This window comes from Chanodichthys erythropterus, chromosome 5, assembly GCF_024489055.1.
Source record: "Chanodichthys erythropterus isolate Z2021 chromosome 5, ASM2448905v1, whole genome shotgun sequence".
NCBI lineage: Eukaryota > Metazoa > Chordata > Actinopteri > Cypriniformes > Xenocyprididae > Chanodichthys > Chanodichthys erythropterus.
The window spans coordinates 18429906-18456027 of NC_090225.1; the positions used below are offsets into that span (position 1 = coordinate 18429906).

The 26122-nt window shown below is 36.4% G+C and overlaps 1 protein-coding gene across 1 annotated transcript in view; it reads left to right on the forward strand.

Annotated features, from left to right (window-relative positions):
* Window positions 1–518: 518 nt before the first annotated feature.
* parga (poly (ADP-ribose) glycohydrolase a) overlaps window positions 519–26122 on the forward strand; it is a 36216-nt gene continuing 10612 nt past the window's right edge. Inside the window, exons 1-13 of the mRNA XM_067386397.1 lie at window positions 519–699; window positions 1598–1652; window positions 1730–2398; window positions 3447–3579; window positions 4017–4133; window positions 4803–4883; window positions 5250–5324; window positions 12860–12952; window positions 13652–13806; window positions 19816–19895; window positions 19996–20056; window positions 21623–21698; window positions 24896–25043. Of these exons, the coding sequence (XP_067242498.1) occupies window positions 1633–1652; window positions 1730–2398; window positions 3447–3579; window positions 4017–4133; window positions 4803–4883; window positions 5250–5324; window positions 12860–12952; window positions 13652–13806; window positions 19816–19895; window positions 19996–20056; window positions 21623–21698; window positions 24896–25043 (1708 nt within the window). The 5' untranslated portion in view covers window positions 519–699; window positions 1598–1632. The remainder of the gene's footprint in view (window positions 700–1597; window positions 1653–1729; window positions 2399–3446; window positions 3580–4016; window positions 4134–4802; window positions 4884–5249; window positions 5325–12859; window positions 12953–13651; window positions 13807–19815; window positions 19896–19995; window positions 20057–21622; window positions 21699–24895; window positions 25044–26122) is intronic.

Sequence of the window (26122 nt, forward strand, 5' to 3'; positions counted from 1 at the left end):
CAGATACCAAACATAATATTAGAAATATTAATTGCATTGATGATATATGATTAATAATAATTAATTGGCATTAATAATTCCCCCTCACAATTAATTAGTTAAGTTGGTGCTTAGAAAATATTGATTGTCAACTTCAGGAGGATAAACTAAATATTATGAACTGATCTATTTTCCATTAAGTTTTATACATAGACTGGTTTTATACGAGTGTTGCCGTTTGAAAAGTAGCTACTTGTGACAAAAGGGGGCGCGCTACGGCCTGAAGAAACAGTGATGGACTGTTTCACCCACCAATGACCTTTAAATAAAATACAGCTTACAGTACATTAATTCACCCACTAAATGTATATATAATATATAATGAACTTAAAAATATAAATATAGCTTACAGTACATCAATTCAACAGATACAGTGAGAGACTAGGAAACAGGCTCCTGTTGAACTTGAAAAAAAGAAAACGGTTTTCAATCACGTGACAAGAATCTACCCAATCAGTAGCAAGCTTTACGACCCGGAACTGAACTGATGCCTCCTTCTCCAGTCCGTGTTTAATTCTATTTCACTGTGTCTTTCTGTCTTGGATAGTGTGGTAAAAGCAGTAAACCTTTGCATAAATAGGTGCAGTTTTCCCGTCTGGTGAAACAGAGCTCGAATATGTGTGCGCAGCGATACGAAGACAAAGCAGAAAAAGAGTGCAAGTATGATTGTTGATGCGTGATCAAAGCGAACAGTCTGACAGTAAAGCAGCCTGTATAATATACAAATATTAACATGAAGTACTGAAGCAGTATTGTTGTTTTTTTCTATCAATAGTGATGGCGGCTACCTATAATGTATTAAAAATTTGTGCTGTTGATTTGAAGGCTTCAGCTGTCTGATAGACGGGTGTGTGTTTTAGCTTTAATTACAGTTATTGGTGTTATTATGAAATCGTATAATATATGGATACAATGGATGCTTAATAAGATTTTTCAGGCTGATATATTAGCCTAGGAATCCATGCAAACATTGATCTGCCTTTTGTTATCACTTAGCTAGCTTAGCCATTTATAACAACAGAATAAACCTGATGAAAATATTAATATGATGATATATTAAAACTTAATATACCTTGTATAAAACAGCCCAGTATGTCATCTGCACTAATCTAGAAGTTAATAGTATATAATGTTAAACATAATAGCAATTGTTTATTTGAGGCTTTTTCAACTAGGGCTGATTTTATAAAAAATTCATATAATCACGTATTCACGATTATGTAACACAATTAGGAGTGGGCAATATTTGGCTGGATATGCTATATTTCTGTGAAATCAAAATGTTAGATACCAGTGAGATTATTGATGTCAACTTTCAAAACCACAGCATATACTAAAAAACTTTACATAAACAAATGGGAAGCAGACTGTCATTTAGCCTGCTTCACTTTTTACAGTAAATCTAGTAAACTGCCTTTGAAATGTCAGCTTTATTGTTTTGCAGCAATACTTTGGTTAATCTGGCTTATCAGTTGTAGATGTTTTGTGTTTTGTTTTTCAGTAAAGATGTGTTCTAAGACTTAAGTTTCAGTTCTAAGTTTCAGTTTTCTTTTTACAGCAAGTAGTCTGGCTGGAAGTGTGCTTACGGTGAATATGGATGCAGATTTGAACCGGTGAGTTGGTTTTACTTTTGTGTTTTTTAATGGGTAAAAAAACTGTCTAAAGCATTTTTGTCTGTTTCCTTTGACAGCCATGAGGATGGCGATGTGTCTGAGGGTGCAGGAAGTGATCTTCATGAGGCCATTGAAAAAGAGGAAAGTAGTCAGGCAGATGCGGGGAATAGCGAAAATTTGTGTGAATTAGCAAGAAAATGTGAGGACCAGAATGATGATCTGATGGAACACATACAGTCCTCTGCACCAAACTGTGGCATGGACTCAAAGACCATTGATTATGCCACCAGTAGTAATGATGCAAGCAGTCAGACGAAGCCAAGCAATGGAGAACAGGCATTTGAATCAAACCCACCAGATGCCAGCCTGGGCAAGGAGACTTGCACGTCTACAGAGAGGTCAGAGACAAACCTGAACTTATCCATAAATGACACAAGTGACACATCTAGCAAAGATATGGAGATGAGTCCAGCATGCAAAGTGCCTCTGCCCAGCAAATCTGAGGAAAACGCTCCTGCCTGCTCTGAATTGCAGGAGTCCCATTCAGGAGTTGGCTCAGTAGTGGAGACCAAACCCCCAATCCACAGTCCAGAAGCTGTAGAGAATGTCACAAATGAATCTGAAGTGACACCCATGGAAACGGATGATGCAGAGGGGCAAAGCTCTGGTGCTGGAGCTTTTGTTCTTGGAATTGGTGATAAGGTTGAGCCTGAAAGTAACCAGACACAGATGTCTTTTCCAGAAAGGTATTGTGATTTTGGGAATATAGCTCTGTATTTCCTTAATTGGAAAATGGTTTTGAAATTAAATATCGCTACTAGGGCACCAAGTCTGGCTGAAAATTATTATAAAATTATTTTTGTATACTGGCCAATATTGAAGTTTTATACATTTTTTTTTTTTTTTTTTTGACATGTATCATTTTCATTTTTCGTACTTTTAATAAACTAAGTGAATTTACACATCACAGTATGATTTTTTTGAGATTTGCTAAAGATTATACCATTCAAAAGTTTGTTGTTGTTAAGATTTTTTTTTATTATTATTGTTTTAATGTTTTTAACCCTCTGGCGCTATTTGCGTGTCAATCAAAAATGACAGAATTTTTTTTTATTTCAATGAAATGATTGTACTATATTTTAGTTTGATAATGTTTTTTTTAATTTAATATTTAGAATTTTTGGTTACTAAATTATATTTATGCAGTAGTTATCCATTCACGTTTTGAGCATGGACCTGAAAATGAAATTTCCAACTTAAACTGTCATAAATCTTAAATGCTTTGAAACACAGGCTTAAGTTTGGTCTCTTTTTAACGATGACTCTTGGCAGATTATTGCTAAAAATGCACAAAAATACCATTAAATCAAAGCCATAAATTTAAACAAACTGTTCCAAATTTGGGGTTGATATCTCAAAAACTGAGCTTTCAGTAAGAATTTTTTGTGAACAGTATGAAACGTTTCCATTGGATAAAATTCGTCTCCAATAAATTTCCAATGTGGTCATTTTTGAATGGTAGCATACATTTGTTAATGTTTTTAAATTATTAGTGTTTTTAAAGTGGTGACATAGGTAATCTCAATGTAGAAATAGGCAAAATTACATTGCACAATTAAATATCCAATATCTGCTAATATAAATCCAATAATCGATATGATGCAGATATCACTGAAATCATATGACAATATGAAATAAACAGGATGACAATAATAATGCAATTTTTTTTTATAATAATTATTATAATGCTGTAAATTATAACGATGCAAGTAACACCATTTGTTGGTTGTCTAGTGAGCAAGTGTCAGCAGAGCAGAAAGAGCCGGAATGGCGCGGGACCCCAGTAGAGGAGCTTAGAAGAATGCCTTGGTGTGGACAGTCCCTGCCACACCTCAGGGCAACATACAATCACAAAATACTCATCAGGGTAAGCCACGCTGCTCTTCACAGCACTCTGCAGCGACACTGTGATGGTCTTGGCCAGCGCCTAAGGGCTTCCTGTCAGTTTGAGTCTATTGCCACTGTGGATGGCCAAGCAGCTCTACGCTTTTCCCGCACAACATAGAACTGTTTTGATGTTTCATTGAAAGGATTTGAAGTGGGTGGATAGTACTTAAATTGTCCTTACAGAAGCTAGTTATTACTTTTATATTTTACGTCACAAGTATTTGAGTCTGTAGCAGACTTTTTCATTTTTTAAACTGATTCGTTTTTAGAGGCAACCAATGAAAGCAAAAAAAAAAAAAAAAAAAAGTTTTAAAGTATCATGACATACTGACCTGATTAAATAACTGTTTGTTAAAGTGATTAAAAGGTCAAATTAATTAGTAAATACCTAGTCTCTCACTCTGCTCTGCTTTATAGACAGACCTGCTCAAAGAAGGACAAGTCCCCGTTCCATATCCAGGCAAATACAGTGATGTCTGGGATGAGGTGACTGTAAAAATGCCTTGTTCAGACAACAACCTGTTTCCTAATGAGGTAATGTCTTTTTTTTTTTAATAGTGCCATTAAGAAAATTCATTGTGGTTTAAATTGAGAAGTTATATAGACTTTGTCCACTTCTATAAAAGTGGACTTGTTCAATAGCTAATACTGTTTATTAACCGTAATGTAAAGTGATTGTTTAACATAATTATCATACATCAACAGTTTGGGGTTGGTAAGATTTTTAAATGTTTTTAAAGAAGTCCCTTATAACAGTAGTATTGTGAAATATTATTGTAATTTAAGTAACTTTTTATTTTAAAATGTAAGTTATTCCTGTCATGCAAAGCTGAATTTTCAGTGTCATTACTCCAGTCTTCAGTGTCACATGATCTTTCAGAAATCCTTTTAATGTGGGGATTCGGTGCAGAAGTAACATTTATTATCAGTGTCAAAAACAGTTGTGCTGCTTTCTCTTTGTGAAAACTGTATTACATTTTCGTTCAGGATTTGATTAATAGAAAGTTCAAAAGAACAGCTTTTATTTGAAATAGAAATCTCTTGTGAAATTAAATGTCTTCACTGTCACTTTTGATCCATTTAATGACTCATTGCTGAATAAAATTAATTTCTTTCAAAAACAAAACAAAAAAACTTACTGACCACAAACTTTTGAGCAATAGTGTATACATTGTATATGTGATGTGTATGTCTTGTTTTCAGGATGGAAGTGCAGTGCAAAGTCGATGGGATTTGATTCGCAGTGCTTTGAGAGGAGAATTTAAACGTTCACATGACATTAGGGTAGGTTTTAGTTTATGTCTTGCAAACTTTATGACCATGAACTGTCAAATGTCAACATGTGTAGGTATAATGCCTAAATATAAGAGTTGTGTTAAATGAGTAAGTTATGAATCCCACCAGAGGGTGGCAGGATTGCTCCAAATGTGAAGCATCCTTTTTTTTTTTTTTTGCTGGTCTCTAGTTGTCTTGTAAATGTTATAGTTTGACCAAAATTGTATTATTAACTTATTTTAATGTGATTCAGTGGCTTCCCTTTTCTTAGAAATGTAAACAAATATAAATTTGAGGTTTGCATTTTTTTTTTAATGGTTAATATTTAAAAAAAATAAATAAAATGAAATGTTTTTAACTGTTTTAATCTTACAGGATGCAATATTGAGTTACAACACAGTGCATGCTAAAAGATGGGACTTCACAGCTTTGAACCTACTCTGCGATAAGGTAAGGAATGCATTTTGTATGTGTGTGTGTACATGTAAAATAGAGATGACCAAAATATTGTTGTTAGTGTCCATTTGTCCATTGGATTTATGCCAATATTTCATCATGTGTTAATGTACGAAGCATTTGACTTACCCCATCTGGATGTAGTTCAAAGCATCCCAAATAATGTGCATGCAGATGGTTGATTTGCATTTGATAGTGTCATTAGTGGAAATGAAATCAGAAAATAATAAATTAAATCTACAACTTGCACAAACCACTAATGAGTTTAAACAATATGTACATGCACAAATAATGAGTAATTTAGTTTTACATTATGCTTGTACAGTAAAACAGAATTCAGCGATAAAGTCAGATTAATTGGGTTCTCTGCCAGTGCTAGAAAAAAAAAACATTATACATTAGTTTATGTCAAGTGGCCCCAGTTGGTTACATTTCATTTCATGATGCTTTTTTGATTATCTGTAACTGCACCTGCCATAAAATAAAAGTTCTAATGTTGTGGCGTTAATGAAGTAAGCATCCTAAAGTCTGATTTCTTATGGTGTGTCACATTTGGGACCAGAAGGCCCCATGATACTAAAAATGTTCCATCATTGTTTAGTCTGACTGGTTTGAATTTACTGGCACACTAAAGGCATTACGCTCTTCAGTCAAAGAGAAGAAGCAGGTTAGCCTCCAAGTGGATACGCACCAAGCAGTCCGCGTCTGCCCCTTCTGCTACCTCGTCCCTGGGGATCTCTTTGCATCCAGCAGTAGTCAATTAAGACAGAGGTGGGCACTCAGCATAACGAGCAGCAGCTGGCAGAGGAAGGCCAGGGAGATGAGGGTCCTGTTTACTGCAAATAAACACACTCAACAGATGGACCACAGTCTTCCACATAGCCAGAAGGTCTTGATGGTGGCTCTAATAGGGAGGTGACTTAAGAACGCTTGAGGTTGACTTCTCTTGTTCCACAAAGAGCTTGACTTGAAACTTTTGGTTGTTTTCTGCCACAGTGTTCTTTGCAGTCTTGGCTAACTTGGTACGTCAGTTTGCATGTTTTTTAAATTGTGTAGCTACAGAAGAAAAATTCAACATCAGTTTTTGTTTTTGCTTGAGTTGTAACTAGTGGAAAAAATTGGCACCGGTTTTCTGAAAGCCCTGCTGCCCACACAGCTTAAAAAAAACTATTAAACTATTAAAACTATTAAAATATTATCTGAAATATTACTATTACTATTTTTCACAGTAAATAAAATTTGTCATGATTTCTGACTTTAGGCAGCGTGAAGAAAGCAGGATGAAAATAATATTATAATATTACTCTATACTTTATGTAAAAATCATTGCATTGCACATTTTTAAATATAATTACTATCTTAAAGGGTTAGTTCACCTAAAAATGAAAATTCTGTCATTTATTACTCACCCTCATGTCGTTTCACACCCGTAAGACCTTCGTTAATCTTCAGAACACAAATTAAGATATTTTATTTGAAATCCGATGGCTCCGTGAGGCCTCCATAGGGAGCAATGTCACTTCCTCTGTCAAGATCCATAAAGGTACTAAAAACATATTTAAATCGGTTCATGTGAGTACAGTGGCTCAGTATTAATATTATAAAGTGTCGAGAATATTTATATAAAAACAAAATAACGACTTATTTAGTGATGGCCGATTTCAAAACAATGCTTCAGGAAGCATCGGAGCATTGTGAATCTGTGTGTCAAATCTGCAGTTCGGAGCGCCAAAGTCACGTGATTTCAGCAGTTTGGCTGTTTGACCCGCGATCCGATTCAGCAGTGTTTTGAAATCGGCCATCACTAAATAAGTCGTTATTTTGTTTTTTTGGCGCTCCAAAAATATTCTCGACACTTTATAATATTATTATTGAACCACTGTACTCACATGAACTGATTTAAATATGTTTTTAGTACCTTTATGGATCATGACAGAGGAAATGTCATTGCTCCCTATGGAGGCCTCACGGAGCCATCGGATTTCAACTAAAATATCTTAATTTGTGTTCCAAAGATTAACGAAGGTCTTACGGGTGTGAAATGACATGAGGGTAAGTAATAAATGACAGAAATTTCATTTTTGGGTGAACTAACCCTTTAAAAAGAAGTTAAGCATGGATCAGATTTTCAGAACATCAGTTTGAACTGACAGTACGCAAGATTAAAGGTGTGTTTACATTTGCCGTTGTTCAGTGGATTCACCGAGTTGACCAACAGAAAGCTGCTTGCAGTATTAAGTTCATAAACTTAATACAAAAATTCAAACATCTTTGAATCTTGATCAATTTTCTTGATGCAAATGTAAATTGAAGTCTTAAAAAATGGAAAAGTCTTGTTTTTTGTGAAATGGATGAAAATGAAGCAAGTTTATGCTTGAAACAAGAACAAATATCTGTCATTGAGTTATGAGAACTTCTCTTTGTATTAAGGTGAATTTTTTTTCTCAGCCTATTGGCAGATGTTTGTTCTTTTTTTTAATCATAAACTCACTTCATTTTAATCCATTTCACAGAAAACAAGACTTTATATTTCATATACTGGATATCTGTTTGAAGTTGCATTTTCAAACTCTGAAGTGTTGCTAAAACAACTTATTGGCCCTGTCCCAAATAGCACCCTAAACAGTCCGCACTTTCGTGACATAATTCCACTTTGGCTGTAGGGAATAAGTCTGCTGCAAAGCTCGCTTCATTGCGGGCTCTGCAAAGGTGCGCATTGAGCCCGAATATCGACTGCAAAGGGGGCCCTCGTGAGCACCTTTCTGAAACCTAAAATGACAAATGGGACACCTGGACGCAGTAGCCATTATATGTCCACAAGACCGTAAGTGCATATGGAGTGTCTCTCTAGACATTTACATTTAGAGAACATATTGACATTTTTTCCCCTCAGTTTATTCCTTAAATTTTCTATTGTCTTAAAGTCTTAAATTTACCCTCATAAAACCTACAGAAACCCTGTGCTTGGTTTGTGAGTGACTTCTATGTGAGCTGTGCTTCATATATTTTTACACTATTGACCATTGGCGAACCTTTTTTTTGACCGTGAAATTTTGCTTATGTGATCGCACCTTAATTTCTTGTACTGGTGATTACCGGCCTGATTCGATCACTGGGTGTAACTTTAGTAGGTGGAGCAAAATTTTCAGACAGTGGCCTGACAATACTTGTTGCCCACCAGGCACCAGTTTGATTATACTATATTATTGTTACATGACTGAGGATGTTTTTGAAGCATAGGATTATATGGATCTTTTAGCAGACACTTTCTTATCCACAATGACAACACATTTCGTACTTGTACAGTTGCTAGTTTGGTAATGGTAATAATTTTTGCTTTCCGTAGTTTTAACTCACATTCACTGCGGTTACAAGCACATCTTTAACCACCTTAGTGCTGTGTATGCAGTCTTTAATGGTGCTATAAATAGTAGACTTTGTTTTATAGTCAAAAGCCATTTCTTAATTACAGTAGTATTCTTATAGTTATGGCTTCAGCCAAGAAGTCAGAGTGTCCCCTCCATGCTTAAGATGATTTGATAGAATAATCTCAGACCTGTGTAAATCAATAGCTGTCTGTGACTTTTATGGCTGAATCAAATTTAATTAACCAGAGCCATTAAATCTATAAGGGAGCCAATCAAAGCCATTAGCAAAGTGCACAACGTTCTAATGAAGCATGCTTGAGTGGACCAGCTCCTTAAACTGCCCACTTAAGAGCTTGAGCTGTGCCTTTGCTCTTTGGCTCAAGCACCATGCATCTTCATGTTCCTTAGTGTTTTTCCATCTCTCTGTTTTTGTCATAATAATTTTATTACTGTACTCTTTTGGTGAGCAAGCATCAACCCTTTAGGGCCGTCCCCAGTAATGAGATGCATAAATGTGAGAACAATCGCTCTTGTTATCTATACATTTGGATGTGAATAAAGTCGTTCTCACCACTTGCAGCTGTAGTTAAGTATGCTGGTGCCCATACATGCATACTTTCCCCTGTGTAATGGTTATTTGTGCTTTTGTACTAGTGCGGTTCTCTAAATTGTCTGGGGTATTATTGAATATTATGCATTTATATACAGTATATCATTGCATTTTAATTAAATGCATATTTATTTAGATGCTTTCTAACAGTTCTGCTTGAGCCTGCTCTCTTATTTCCCTGTATCATCAACAGAGGGCACTGGTATGTCAGCCTGGAGAGCTGGCAATTGATTTTCAATTTAAGAGATTAAATGAAACATCACTGAACAGCAGTCAGTTAATAACTGTAAGAGAGTTCTGAATTGTGCATGTCAAATGTGTGCTTGTGCTAGACTGTCAATTAAAACATTTTTACAGCACAATATAAAGCAACAAGACCACATCAGAGTGTAAAGGTGTCCTCCAGCATTACAGTGGTATTTATCAGCTTTTCAGTGATGACACAGTCTAGCAATTTGTGGTGAAACAAAGATGTTAAAGTAATAATATTTTGCACGTAAGCATCAAATATTACTCCCATTATTTCACAATTTCAATTAAAGCTCAAGAGCAACAGAATAATTTACAGTATAGTACTATACATCACATCGTCCTTACAAGATGTGCAAATAGAAAGGCTTTCTGATGTCTTAAAATTGTGTCTGTTACCGCAGGACTCAAATAATTGTCTCAGAGTTGAGCAGCTGCTGGGATTTTGATTGACAACAGAGGTGTAATGGCTATGGAAAGCAGCAAAATACAAATTAGGAACTGTCTTGTCATAAATTGTAGTTGAGCCTCAGCCCTACCCTGAAATGAAAGTGTCAGAGCAGTGGGCTCTGATAAATTCACTCTGCTGGCTCAGTGCACAGAACTCCACTTCAAGCCTCTAGCCCTCCGCAAATGCCTTCGCCTACACAACCATCTTATTTCAGTGTCTCAGAACTGTGGGATTCCCTGCAGCATTCACACAGTGTGTTTGTGTAAGCATACTGACATGCAAAAACAACGCTTATGTAAATCTTGCTATGAATGAAACTTCAAACTGAGAAATTCAGGTTGGTTTGCAAAGGATATTAATCACCCTATTATTTTGTTTTACAGTTCAGTTTTTTTTTTTTTTTTTTTTTTTTTTTTTTTTGGAGATGGTTCACCCAAAATAGAAAAAGCCCCCTTTGATTGAAAATCTAATCAAAGAGGGCATTTGTTGTGTACCTCACCGACTCTCATTGTATGGACCAAAACATTTTCAATAATCTTGAAAATGTATGTTCTAGAAAGAAAGAGAAAGGCTAAACAAAGAATCATACAAGTCTAGAGCAACATGAGGGGTGAGCCAATTTTAATTTTTGTGTTAACTATCCCTTTAATGCCCAAACAACTCTGTAAAATACCAAGCATAATGTCATGTACGCATAATGTAACATCACCAAAAAAAAAATCTGCTATTCATTCTCCTTTTATACGCTCACAAATCAAAAAATAAATAAATAATAATCCCTCCCTCAGAATTCTTATTGGTTGTATTTTGATGGAGACTGTAGTATGTTATCTAACAGGTTCTGGTTGGGCAGAATAAGGGGGAATGAAGGAGGTCATTTGATTTAGTGAGGTCTAACTCCTGCAACCTCAGCTCAGGCCTATCCGGGCTGTCAGCTCTCCTCACTTATTAGACCCAGAGGAGCACTTTACGATGTCAAGCAGGTCATTACTTATGACAGCATTTAGTCAGGCCTCCTTTGCGGGCGTATAAATGCTCCTTGGTTAAATTGTCAGACGAGGCTTCCCGTCCAGAAGAGCCCTGCGCCGCCTCTCCTTCCTCAACCCATTTGCATCTGTTCCAGGAATCCCATTTAATCAGCTGAGCACGGCCAGTAACCTTGATGAAATGGGCCCATGACTGAGCACGCTGCCAATCGCAGCCAATATATTTATAAATAAGTGTGTTGTAAATCTGTGTGATGATAAAACAGTAGCGTATTTATTTTTGCTGAAATCATACAAGGTTGCTGAGCCAGCGTGCGCTGTTCAGACTGAATATCACGAAGCGATGCTGTTTGTCTGACCGGAGATCTATGGTGGCATTGGTTAGCTGTATTTTAACCAAGATGAAAAGTGCAGTGAGGGCTTTATTTCCACCTCAGTGATGTCATTGACCAATGGGAGCTCTGCAAAATCACGTTTTTGTAACCTTTGTGCTATAGATCAAGCTTTGTTACTACCTCTTCGGATATGAGTGAGATTTTTTTTTTTTTCTTGCACTGACTACACTGACAAACCAAGGGATTTTATTTATTAAACTCCCTGAATTCAGCTGTTTGGATGCTCCAGGCAGTAGAGAGATAAAATGATTGGTGGGATTGCCCATAGGAACTCCACTAATAAGGTTATTATTACGTTTATTGTGTTTTATATAAGGCACTCTCAGGTTCTATGTGTTTTCTTTGCTACAATTGAAAGCAAGTTTTTTTTTGTTTTTGTTTTTGTTTTTTTTTTGCCGAATGCCAGCAGCCCAGGATGCAAATAATTTTTGTTCACCTATTGATGCCATTCTGACACCATGGCGTCCTATCGTATTCTTTCCTGACAACTGAATAATACTGTCTATGACAAGTCGACAGCTGGGTTCAAGTGTCTTATTCAACAATATGGCTCTTTTTTTCTGACAGTTGTTTTCCATTAAATGGTGTTTTAGGAAAAATGCCCCAGGAGCAGAGAAACCCATGCAGAAAAGGCTTCATTATTTATTCTGTTTTGTACCAGACAGTTGACATTTGATTTTTTTTTTTTTTTTCTTTCTTATTACTTTGAGGACATAACATGGTAATGTTGTCAATCTTTAATTGGTAATAGTTAATGGTATAATTCGTTCTCTAAGCAAGAGGTATCACTGCAATGAAGGCATTCATAAGATTGTGTTTAGTCACAATTTAATAGACAAATATACACTACCATTCCGTACACTACACTATAGAAATTAATACTTTTATTCACCAAGGTTGCATTAAAGTTATCAAAAATGACAGTAAAGACTTTTACATTGTTACAAATATTTCTATTTTATATATTTTTAACTTTCTGACACTATTAATGAATCCTGGAAAAAAAAAATGTCACTATTTCCACTAACAATATTAAGCAGCACAACTGTTTTCAACATTAATATATAATAAGAGATGATTCTTGAGCACCTAATCAACATATTTGAATGATTTCTGAAGGATCATGTGACTGGAGTAAAGACTGCTGAAAATTTAGGTTTGCCATCCATCACAGGAATAAATTACATTTCAAAATCTATTGAAATTAAAAAGTTATTTAAATTGTAATATTTCACAATATTAGTGTTTTTACTTTCTTTGATTAAATAAATGCTGCCTTGGTGAGTATACGAGACTTATTTAAAAAAAAAAAAATCTTTCAGACCCTAAATTTTTAAACGGTGGTGTACATTTAAAGTATGAACAAACCTGTTTCTTTATTTGTTTTTGTTTTGTTTTCTTCAAGTTAAATGAATGACCTCTATCAGTTGTATGAAAACACATGAAACACATTTAAGTTTTCTCTTGCAGGGTTTGGATAGTTATGAAGTAAAGCGTCTATTTAACGTCATATTGCCAAAGATGGTGAAACTGGTTTTGGATACACCCAAGATTTGCACCCAGGTAAGGCTACACATTATAATCATGTCTGGCTGTTAAAGGTCGATGGGCCTATCGTTCTGCGGTGTAAAACCAGTGGCTAGTGAAGGACACTTCCACATGAGCAAAACGGCCTTATTAGGAGCTAAACGAATAGAAGCCACTATTAGACATTCCATCAGCATAATTTCTGACATTAGAACAACACTATTTTCTTAAATATGTCCTGATGTATTTATTCTCGATTTGTAAGATTTCAAAGTACAATTTAGAAAAAAATGTTTGATAGAGTTACAGGTTGCTTATTAAGCTTGAATAGATTAAAGTATTTTTAACCTAAAAAAATACACTAATAAATTTAGGCAAGTCAAGTCTGTTTACCCTTGAACAAGCTAGTTCTTACTCAACCAATGAAACAGTGTTTATGTAAGATCCTGCACAGGCCTTTTCCCCTTAAAAAGGAATCTCTCCTTGCTCAGCTGCACTCTTTTATTTATATACATTTTTATTAACGTTTGCATTGATTATTCATCTATACTGCCCTTAAGAGTCTTTAAGTCCAATCAGTAGAGATAGATGACACTCTCTGTAAATGCTGCTGGCTGATGGTGGGTTACAGCAGGGCGCCTTAATTACTCCTGGCCATTTGCTTAATGTAATTCTGTCTCCCTGTTTGGTCAGTTGCTAAACTAATTATCTTTTCCTCTCTCTCCTCTTCCTCAGCCAATACCGCTGCTTAAGACAAGGATGAATCAGTCCTTGACCATGTCACAGGAACAAATTGCCTGCCTTCTTGCCAATGCCTTCTTCTGTACATTTCCCAGACGCAACTCACGCAAGTCCGAGTATGGCAACTACCCTGAGATCAATTTTTACAGGTACTGCCTCCTCTTCAGTGGGGTCACTCTGGAGACCTGTATTTTGCAGGTCCAGTTATTGATTGTCTGAGGTTTTAGATTTCCATCCAAATTAGGGTTTATGTGTAGGCTGTGAGGTTACTCACGACATGATTTAATTTCGCTTCCCATTATCTAGTAGTCTGTTTCTATTACATTTACAATGGATTTTTTTGCCCTGTTAATGTGGTATGTATAGGCCTCAAAATTCAAATTCAGTGAAGGCTCCACTTTATCAAAATTACACTCCTAAACATTCACAAATCCACACTGTGTTTTTCATTTACAATGAACATTTGCACTGTTCTCACTTTTCCATCATTAAATGTGACCCGTGCTGGTAAAATGAGTCGGAATGCGCACAGGCTAATTTCGAGCTACAGGCAAAACGAGTGAAAAAAGTCAATTTTGGTCGAAATTGAGGTTTTCACAAAAATGAGTTCATTAAGCCCTCGTCTAGCAATCCCAATGGTCCAAATAGCAATTAAACATCTAAAAGTATCTTTATTTGTACATTTTCTGAGAGGAGTACCTTTCCTTTGACCATGAAAAATGCTTTTCTCTGCTCGCTTCTTGGTATCGTTGTAAAGTGCAGTATTCCAACTTTATGCATTTTCATAGTGAATTCTCGATGGCATTAGTCTGTCTGTAACAATGAAATGTGATTATCAAACTCATTCTAATGTAAACAAAACAATCTTCCTTGCGCTGACTGACAGATCCAAAGCATGCGCACAAAGACTCCTCTCTCCTGATATAAACATATACACAGAATTACAGAAAAAAGATTTTTCAAAAAAATCTGTCTTGGCGAGTATTCACACAAACATTATCTGTTATGTCTTAAGTGAAACTTAAACTTGTTGGGGAAAAACATCTCATGTGTAACATATTAGATACGTGTGGTACAGTAGGTCTTAATATGTAGGCTGTCTGTTTCTCTAATGTTAATCAAACAATTGTGGAATCATGGAAAAAAAAGTTGAAAGTGTATGTGTGTGTGTGTGTGTGTGTGTGTGTGTGTGTGTGTGTGTGTGTGTGTGTGTGTGTGTGTGTGTGTGTGTGTGTGTGTGTGTGTGTGTGTGTGTGTGTGCGTGTGTGCGTGTGTGTAATATATTGCCAAAAGCATTGAATTCAGGTGTTCCAATCATTTCCATGGCCAAATCAAGCACCTAGGCTTGCAGACTGCTTCTACAAACATTTGTGAAAGAATGGTAGGCCACATAAAACATCACAGAGCGGGGTCAGCACATGCTGAGGCTCACAGTGTGCAAAAGTCGGCAACTTTGTGCAGAGTCAATAGCTACAGACCTTCAAACTTTGTGTGGCCTTCAGATTAGCTCAAGAACAATGTGTAGAGAGCTTCATGGAATGGGTTTCCATGGCCGAGCAGCTGCATCCAAGCCTTACATCACCAAGTGTAAAGCACACCACCACTGGACTCTAGAGCAGTGGAGACGTGTTCTCTAGAGTGACGAATCACGCTTCTCTGTCTGGCAATCCGATGGACGAGTCTGGGTTTGGCGGTTGCCAGAAGAATGGTACTTGCCTGACTGCATTGTGCCAAGTGTAAAGTTTGGTGGAGCGGAGATTATGGTGTGGGGATGTTTTTCAGGGCTTGGGCTTGGACCCTTAGTTCCAGTGAAAGGAACTCTTAATGCTTCAGCATACCAAGACATTTTAGACAATTTCATGCTCCCAACTTTGTGGGAACAGTTTGGGGATGGCCCCTTCCTGTTCCAACATGACTGCACACCAGTGCACAAAGCAAGGTCCATAAAGACATGGATGAGCGAGTTTGGTGTGGAGGAACTGGACTGGCCTGCACAGAGTCCTGACCTCGACCCTGATAGAACACCTTTGGGATGAATTAGAGCGGAGACTGCGAACCAGGCCTTCTTGCCAACATCACTGCCTGACCTCACAAATGCACTTCTAGAAGAATGGTCAAAAATACCCATAAACACACTCCTAAACCTTGTGGAAAGCCTTCCCAGAAGAGTTGAGGCTGTTATAGCTGCAAAGGTCAGGCCAACTCCATATTAAACCCTACAGATTAAGAATGGGATGTCATTAAAGTTCATGTGCATATAAAGGCAGGCGTACCAAAACCTTTGGCAATATAGTGTATATATTGCTATAGATATGGGTTTTGACTTGGGTTTGTGCCAAATTTGGTGGTATTACCATGGATTTTAAGGTATGGTTGTGAGGTGATTTTGTTTTAGAACCTTCAGAAAACTTTAACTTGATTTTTCTCAAAATTGACTCTATCAAACAGGTATAGCTCAGTTATTTTTTGTTGGATTCCAACAAATAAAAAATCATTCTGAAGGAATAATTTTCATGAATTGAAAATTTGCTCATTGCAACTCATTTTGCCAGCACAGGTCACAGATGTTTTAATATTGAATCATCCATAAGGGAGTGATGATCCTTCAGACCGCAGTTATACTTGTAAGTGTGTTGTAAACAGTCTTTGTCATATTAACTATTTTAGAGTTTCAAGACTTCAGCTATATGGCTGTTGTTAAAAATAAGACTTCTTCTTATGGTCTTGGTTGACTTTCCAACTCCTCATTCACTGTTGTTTGGTTTGATGGATTTTGTCTTGGCTTTTTACAACGTGAAGAGAAGACAACGTGTAGGAGTTTCTCTCCCTTCTTAAATTGCAGCTCTACAACAAAGCCACTCATGTGGTACAGTACTTAAATCAAGCCTTTACGGGCTGATTAAAACAAATGAATGAGATGCTAGAGAGACTGATGTGAAATGCTTGGCCATCCATCTCTTGTCTGTCATCATGCCTACTCGGATGTCTTCCTCTGATGAGCAGGATCCCCCTGCTGCCAGTGCTCATCTCACTGCATGGAGATGTTTTTGGTATTCAACAACAGTATATCGAAGTGTACATATCTGTGACAGCGGGGGTAAGATGTGTCTTAAACTAGGTAGCTGTGCTGTCATATGGCCAGTCCTATAGTTTTTGTCATATGATCAGATATTTTGAAGAGCTCATAATATACAGCTCCCTGTCACAAAGGATTCAAATGATAAAGGTAATATTTATTTATGCTGTAGCAGGTAAAATTAGTTTTATGTTAAATATGTACAGGTTTACAAAAGATAGTGTTCTTAAAAAACTATACATGCACAACAATAAATAATTTCTACACATTTGTAGCTGTGGGTAAAAAAAAAATACTTTTACCAAATGTAATATAAATATTCTGAATATTAAACCTTGACCTGGCCAGTATTTAAAAGTGAATAATGTGCTGAAAATATGACTTCAGAATTTTTTTTTTTTTTTTTTTTTTTTTTTTCGCAGTTATGTTCATTTTTCAATGAATATGTTCAAATCTTTCACGTATTTCCCAATTATTAAACTTACTCCATGGCCTGACACAGTTTACCACTAATGTGGGTCGAGTTGTCTATGGAGCACTTTTTCTACATAGCAAAACATTTATAGAAAAAGTTGTAATACTTTGGCGCTGTGTTTGTAAAGTAATGACATGAGTTTTGCCCTGTACTATCTGTTTGTTCCACCAATGGAGTTCAGGAAACCTGTTTGAAAACAGTAATTATTTTAAGTTTGTGATGATAGTGGTGCAGAAATTAGACACTTCATCTTTAATATGGCAAAAATGTCTTCTTGTAAAAATTCCAGTCAAATATTGTTTCTGCTGTAATGAAGTTGTTTTCATGCAAGCCAGAGTAACAAAACCATCCTTTAAAAGCTCTTTGGGAAAACTGTCAGTGGTTCATCATGCCGCACACTTGCAGAAGAACGCAGCCCTCTGTTTTACTCAGTCATGCTGAGATGGCTATTGATTCCCTAGGCACTTCAAGTACTTATACAATCTCCTAGACTTACAGAGGATATAAATATAATACATTTGGCTTACATTTGCAGCCATTACCTTGTTTCTGCCTTTATTTTCCCTGCTGGACATACTTAAAGTGCTCTAGATAATGAAGGTCTGAGCGATATCAGCATTAAACCTAATTGGTCATTCAGGTGAACACAGTGATACAAACTGTGTACCAGCATTCTACACTAACAAACAAGTTAGTGTATGTTGCTATGTTTTGTTTTGTTTTTTTAAACATTGCATTATTTAGGACAGTGTGGGCCGTGGCTACAGCCATGCCACAGAAAACAAGTTTCAGCAAGACCGCAGAGCATCCAGACGTGCAGATCGTTATGGTGCGGCCCACTTTAATTGAGTGACTGTCCATCAGTTTACTCATTGGCTTGAGTACTGCCGCTATCAAGCACCAGGCAATTTAGAGATTGCTTGTTTGGCAGAGCTGTCAAAGTCTGCCCTCTGGGAAATGACATATAGGCTGGCTGAAGATATATTTACTTTAGTTTCAAAATGTGCACATCAAAGCAAGCTTTCCTGCGCTGCGGTACACCTGCAAAACTATGAATACAGATCCACCATTGAGTTCTGAACAACTGACTTGGTTTCTTGAAAGATTCAGATTAATTATAGTCTGGTTGGGAGCTAACAAATTGACTTCTACTTGCCATGTGTGTCGGTTATGTCAGACTTGCATTGTGTTGTTGTACATCGATTGCATTCATAGAATAATATTTAGGAGTGAATAGGATGAATTGTGTCAGTTTTACTTAACTCTGCTTTTGTAAAGAAGTAATGGTTGTTATATTGGATGTCTGTTATCATCAACTCAAATTTGACTGCTTCAATATCTTTGACTTACAATAGATAACTTTCTGGGAGTAAATCATTGATCATATTTTTTCCACAAATTAGGCAGCACAAATGTTTTCAACATTGATAATAATAAGAAATGTTACTTGTGTACAAAATCAGCATATCAGCATTAAAATATTCATCAAAAAACCTACTCTTTAGCCAAATAATTATGGATTTTATACATTGGCAATTCAACAACATGTTTGTAGATTTTTAAACCTGGTCACAAAACTCATTTCGCCTGCCATGCTCTTTTCCCTTGTGCATTTCATATTCGCAGTAATCAACACTGTGTACCCACCGACACATCTTACCCTACTCTCCTCTACTTTTTTCCTCTTTTTTTTTTTTTTTGTTTTTTGTTTTTTGTTTTTTCATTTTGGCACAAGAAATTACCAGCTTGTCATGTTATTGAAATCAGGTTTATAAAATACTTTAATAGGTACTTGTCCTATTGAATCAATCATATTTTCTCATATTAAAGGTCAACAATCAGTTTAACTAAAAAGCAGCTATTTTCAGTCAACAACAGGTTGCCTTCCGGGCTACATTACATAAAATCAGCTCCACCATCAAGAAGAATATATATAGGAAGTTTCAATAACTCCGTCTTCCTTCCCAAAGGGCTTTTAGTGCATCAGCTTTTCCTCTGTCATTTTATTTGTTCCACCCTTTTTTTCCTGCTTATTACATTGGCATCAAGTAAAGAGGATGGATGAATGCAAGTGGAAGATGGTTAGCTTGAAGACTGCAGTATTCTAAATGGAGAAAGCCATTTGTTGGGGTAGGGGAGGCATCACTGCTGATCACTTTAAGGGCTTTTGCTATTTGGGACTTTTAAAAGCAAGCCTGCAGTTCCTTAATGTCTTTAAAAGAATGAGAAAGTGTTCCTCTCTCCATCCTTTGTAAAATGGGACATGAGCGCAGCGCTGAGCCCGCAGGCGCGGGTCCGTATCATTGTTGTCCTGACAGAGAGCCCATCACAGGCAGGCTTGCTGAGCAAACAGGACTTGTGAGATGAAGCGGCAAAGTCCGATCACACGGAAGGCCTATTTCTCCTCACGTGTTCCCAAGAATGAGGCACTAACCTGCAGAAGTTAGCGATGAAGCTCACATACGTCACAGTGACTTTGGGAACTAAAACATCTCCCTCTAATAGTCGTTTATGCCTGTGTGATAATTGCCCTCTGAAATTAAACATGGATGGTTTTTGCTAGTGTATGTACCTAATCAACACTTGTGTATCTTTATCTTTCTATAGACTGTTTGAAGGTTCCAATTTTCGCAAGATTGAGAAGCTCAAAACTCTGCTGTGCTATTTCAGAAGAGTCACTGAATCAAGTAAGTCTGCCAAACTGTACAAAATATATGCTCTGACTTTAATGTGGTACAATTGATGTTTATTATATTCCTGTTTGTTTTTTTTTTTCTACATTTTCAGTGCCCACTGGCCTTGTCACATTCACAAGACAGTGCTTGAGCGTTACTCCAAAATGGGAAAGGTACACAAGTTTAAATACATATTTATAGTGCTTGGTGTTAGGGGTGTAACGGTACATAAACATGATGGTTCGGTATGTAACTCGGTATTGAAGTCATGGTTCGGTACAGCAGGAGGAAGAAAACTAAACATAAAATTGCTTCTTTTTTTTCTTTTTTTTAAACTGTTTAATTGAACAGATTATGTCTCTCTCTCTTTAAATAAATTCAATTATAATTAATATTTTCATAAGGATAAAAAAACCTATCTTAGCTAATACTTAACAATATACAGGGAGCCCTTTCTTGCACATTACTATAATATTAAAGGTTACAATTAACAACAGAGCCCAAACTCTTAAATTCAGTTAATATTTATTTTTAGATATAATAACAATCAAATAATAAAAAAAAAAATTGTTTTCCATTACCTTCTAAATCTAATTATAAAATTATTTTGCAATTATTTTTCTACTCCAACACATTTTTAAAATATAACCATTTGCACAGTTACTGTCATAGCTTTTCATGATAAATTTATTGAAACGTACATTAAATAATTAAGACATTACTAACATAAAGTAAATATGATGATGAATATATAAGCTAATATAGTGCATATATTTAGTGAAATGCTCCCTTCTAGAGTTAATTTCTCTGGTGAACTAACATGCTGTAGATACTAAATGACTTGCCTGAGGTAAATGTAATGCTATGAGATATTATTTTCAAGCTGTTTTATTGATGCATTTCCACAGTTGAAACACTGGTTGAGGGATTACACGTAAACATCTATGCATAGATTGTCTGTTCTTCTTCTGCTCTTTTTCCTGTTGTGGCGATTAGCAAACAGCATTGCATTACCGCGCATGCCCCCTTCTGGATTGGAGTGTCGCCTTTGACTGACTGTATTCGTCGTCTCACTGTATGCACTGAACCATGACGTCCGTACCATGATGAATACATGTACCGTTACACCCGTTATACTTGTCTGTACAACACCGTTATACTTGGTGTACAATGTTGTTGTTGGGTTTATTCATTACTACTTATACTTATGATAGATATATGTATACAATTTTATGTATAATTTTATTTTTCTCGTTTTAATTAACATGTGATTTGTCCCTTTGAGGGATCAATAAAGCTTATTTTATTTATCTTTATAGTTCACAAGGTAGAAGCATAAAAAGAGTATAGTGATTAAAAAAAAAAGTATTAGTTTCACATTTTTTTGAATGTGCTACAGCTAGAAGGCTCTCTGACATTTAAAGTAGTTCACAGAGATCACTCCTTTGTGCTTGATAAATGAACTTTGGCAATATGTAGTCACTTTGGCCAATTGCTTCCTCTGGCAGTGCAAAACCACCTCTTTGTTTTGCTTATTAGAGAAATCTCACTGCTGAGATGGTTGTATTTTAAATTGTCTTAATGTCATGATTGTAACCTTCCACTCCTACTTCACTATAGCATTTCTAACCTGCCTCTATTTATAATGCAGTTGTTTAACAGTACAAGTAAATGAATGTTTTAGGAAGTGGTTATTTTGCCTGTAGTGTTTTGATGGAATTTTATTTTTGACCTTTTAGCTCAAAGACACAGCTCACCCGTCTTCATATCACCTGTAAGGGCACTATAGAGAAGGAGGGCAATGGGATGCTTCAGGTGAGAATATCATGCATGGGTTGTTTAGTTTTAACTGTGATATCTGTCAAGCGTGAGATTACTTTGACTGACACAGAATACCTTTTCTATCATCTTTCCTCTCTCCTCAAGACATGCCTGCATAGTTGTTAATTATACTTTTTTTTTCCATGTTAAATGTGCTCTTTCTGTTCCATCTGTAAGTGATTCAGGTGGTTTATCCTGAACAAAAACACACTCAAATGCGTGCACACAAAATAGTATTTCCCCAAACTATCATTGGGACATTCTATGTAATTGGGACCTCCTACAGTTTGTCTTACATTTTTCATTATTTCAGTTTTTTAAAGGTGCCCTCGAATTAAAAATTTAATTTATCTTGGCATAGTTAAATAACAAGAGTTCTGTACATAGAAATGACATACAGTCAGTGAGTCTCAAACTCCATTGTTTCCTCCTTCTTATACAAATCTCATTTTTTTAAAAGACCTCCGAAGAACAGGTGAATCTCAACATAACACCGACTGTTACGTAACAGTCGGGATCATTAATATGTACGCCCCCAATATTTGCATATGCCAGCCCATGATCAAGGCAGTACACAAGGGCAGGCAGTATTAACGTCTGGAGCAACGCAGCCGAATCATCAGACTAGGTAAACAAGCAAGAACAATAGTGAAAAAATGGCAGATGGAGCAATAATAACTGACATGATTCATGATAACATGATCCATATTTTTAGTGATATTTGTAAACTGTCTTTCTAAATGTTTTGTTAGCATGTTGCTAATGTACTGTTAAATGTGGTTGAAGTTACCATCGTTTCTTACTGTATTCACGGAGACAAGAGCTGTCGCTATTTTCATTTTTAAACACTTGCAGTCTGTATAGTGCATAAACACAACTTCATTCTTTATAAATCTCTCCAACAGTGTAGCATTAGCCGTTAGCCACGGATAGCACAGCCTCAAATTCATTCAGAATCAAATGTAAACAATATAAAAGTATACAATACTCACATAATCCGACGCATGGATGCAGTATGCATGACGAACACTTTATAAAGATCCATTTGAGGGTTATATTAGCTGTGTGAACTTTGTTTATGCACTGTTTAAGGCAAGCGCAAACTCCGTGGGCATAGAGCACGAGAATTAAAGGGGCAGCAGCATAAATCGCCTCATATTTAATGATGCCCCAAAATAGGCAGTTAAAAAAAATAATTAAAAAAAATCTATGGGGTATTTTGAGCTGAAACTTCACAGACACATTCAGGGGACACCTTAGACTTATATTACATCTTGTAAAAAAAAAACGTTCGATGGCACCTTTTAAGACAAATACATTTTTGTTGGTATATCTTTATATATCCATTTTGTTTTTAGTGGGTTTTTTTAAGGAGCACAAATTGCACTTTCTTGTCGAATATCATATTCATATTGGGTATGAGTGCCATGCAGTGAAAGCAAAAAAAAAAAAAAAACATCTCAGTTTTGACCCAGCTGACTGAGGTTCTGGAGATCCGTCGGACTCGATCACGTCCCTCCCTTCACCTCTCGAGTTCATCGCAGAGTCTGTATGCTGGGGTCCTCTGCCCTGCTCTCCTTTTCCCATCTCTCCCAAGTTGGGGCAGGGCACACCCTGACAGCTGATGGGCACACATGAACAGCCCTGGGAGGTCCCAGGAGCCCGGGGTCCTGCCGGCCAGATTGACGGATGTTTCCGGAAGGGTGGGACGGTCTGACAGGTTGTCAGTAGTGCTGAGGAGAGGCGGGGCAGTCGGAGCTGGAGTTGAGTGACCTGATCAGCGAGATCATCTGGCAGCCTGCCAACCTCCCTCCCCTTTTCTCCTCCATCTCACTGAGGAGGCTGTGGCCCAGTGAGTCCGTCCTGACAGCCTGCAAAACACAGCCTCAAAGGGGTCCTGCACTTCCCTTGTTTACCTTTTCAAAGCTGTCCTAGGCCAATATTAGCACTGCTACCCACACTCCCAGTCTTTGAAATATAAAAATGCATAACAATAGGAGACAGCTCTGAAGGAATGTCCTTCACAACAGAATTTAGCTGTGCCACAAAAACAAGCACTCATGCATTATCTTCCTTACTTACTTCTCCTGCTCTTTATGTTCATGGCCTTTTTTTTTTTTTTATATAATGCAATATGATGTGCAGAAGTATGACAAATACAATATTATTACATGCGACAGTAGCTTTAAACCGTCTGCCTGGAAGCTGTGAACACATGTGTTTGCGTTAAATGACCTAGCTAATGGCCAATGGTTAATAGATCCATTATTCAGAATAGAGGGAGTCTTGGCAACAACCTGCAGGGTCACAATGGATAGATATATATATTATTATTATTTATTTTTTTTTTTTTCATTTAATCATGTGTTCTTTTTTATTTATTTCTGTTTTACATCAGTCAGAATGAAATGATTTAATCAGACCTTTGTAATAATGTTTATTTTTATTATTTTTAAAATTATTATAATAAAATTATTTTTATTACTCCTTTTGTTTGACATTATTAGAAAAATAAGTTATGTTAATTTTATTTATTTATTTTTTTGTGTTTTACATGTGTGAAAATGTTTTCATCAGATATTTATTATAATGTTTAATTATTTTTATTTTCTTATATATATATATAATTTTTTTTTTTTTTTTTTTTTTTTTTTTTTTTACCTCAGTGAAAATGTTTTAATGAGACTTTTATCAAAAGATGATTTTTTTTTTTTCTCTCCAATTATAATTACAATTTCATGGCTTCCAAGAAATCTTATATCCAGTACATTTTCACAATTTTTTCACCACCAGCAGGACTAGCAAAAAGTTAATTTTGTATTTGTACATGCACCAAAAATTGTGCACAAATTTAAGGTCTCCTGAACTGTGCAGAAAATTCTCTCCTTTTACTTTACCCATCTTTTGTAGTTTTACGCACAGCCGGGTACAGCACTCTATTTTCCACCCCTGTGCGTTTTAGCACCCTGTCTCTTACCAAAATGTATAATCTCTGGTGACATCCTGGACAAACAGCCTGGCTTGCAGTCTCACCATTTGAATGTTCAGACAAATATCATAGATCTCTGTACCATAACACAATTTCACACCATGTTCAAGGATGAAATTGTTTTTTTTTTTTTTTTTTTTACTCTCCAGGCCAGCTGAACAATTTTGCAGCTGATGAATATGTGTTTTTATTTGTGCTGCAGGTGGACTTTGCGAACAGGATGGTGGGTGGAGGGGTGACAGGTATGGGGTTGGTCCAGGAGGAGATACGCTTCCTCATCAACCCTGAGCTCATCGTATCACGCCTCTTCACTGAAGCCCTGGACCACGACGAGTGCCTCATCATCACAGGTCAGCTCACACACACACATGCACAGGAGTGGAAACCGTTCACTCCTCCCTCCCGTCTGTCCTGCACACCCTCACACATCCCTGTCTGATTGATGTCAGCCATCCTTGAAGTATCTTGTTCCTCCCTTCTGGCTGTTCAAACACCTGTTTTCTAAAAAGTGTAAAAATATTTTTGAACTTGGATGAACCTGTGGCTCATTATATAATAGGTTGGCATGGGAATCATGAGGAATTTAACGATTCTACTTCAATGGCACATGGGTTTTTAACTTTTTCGTTCCAAGGACCCCCCAAAATTATGATGATGTTTTTGCGAGGGACCTCTTTCAGAAAATATTGGCAGCTGCATTTATACTGTGTGATTTAAAAATATTATCATGATGATATTACACTTACATATAATCATTTAGCAGATGCTTTTGTCCAAAGCAACTTACAAATGAGAACAATGGAAGCAATTAAACCAACAACTAACCAACCAGGGCAACTATATGCAATTGCTATAAAGATAGCTTGAAGTTTACAGTGTATCTTGTAAAAACATGAAAATAAACATATTAAATTAAATTCAAATTGAGTTATATAGTACTTTTCACAAAATAATATAATTTTTTAGAAAGCATAATAACAATGATTGCAACAAAATTTCGGCCTTCAATACCAATACAATAATCCATTTAAATCACTGGTTGGAGATGACCACAAGTAATTCAATGGTGCATTGAGTGAGTCAAATTCATTCATTGAAAAGATTCATTCACAATGATGACGCCACTGTCTCAGTATTTTAAATACTTTGTTTGAAGGAAGATTGTAGACATTCAAAAATTAGGTATTTATATTTGATGCAGGCTTCGATTAAGGTGAGATCAGGTTTGTTTCCACTAATGAAGTCAGTTGTTGTAATCAGAGATCTCTAAAACTACATTTAGTGAGCTGAGTAGCACATTGCATGTTTTTGCCGCAAGTAATTTGCCATTGCCCACAGAAGCTTGTGTATACATTCAGCTCCATTCTTCCCTCCCCCCTGTCTTCCCTCCTCATCCAATTTGAACGTAAATCCATTACATTGATTCACG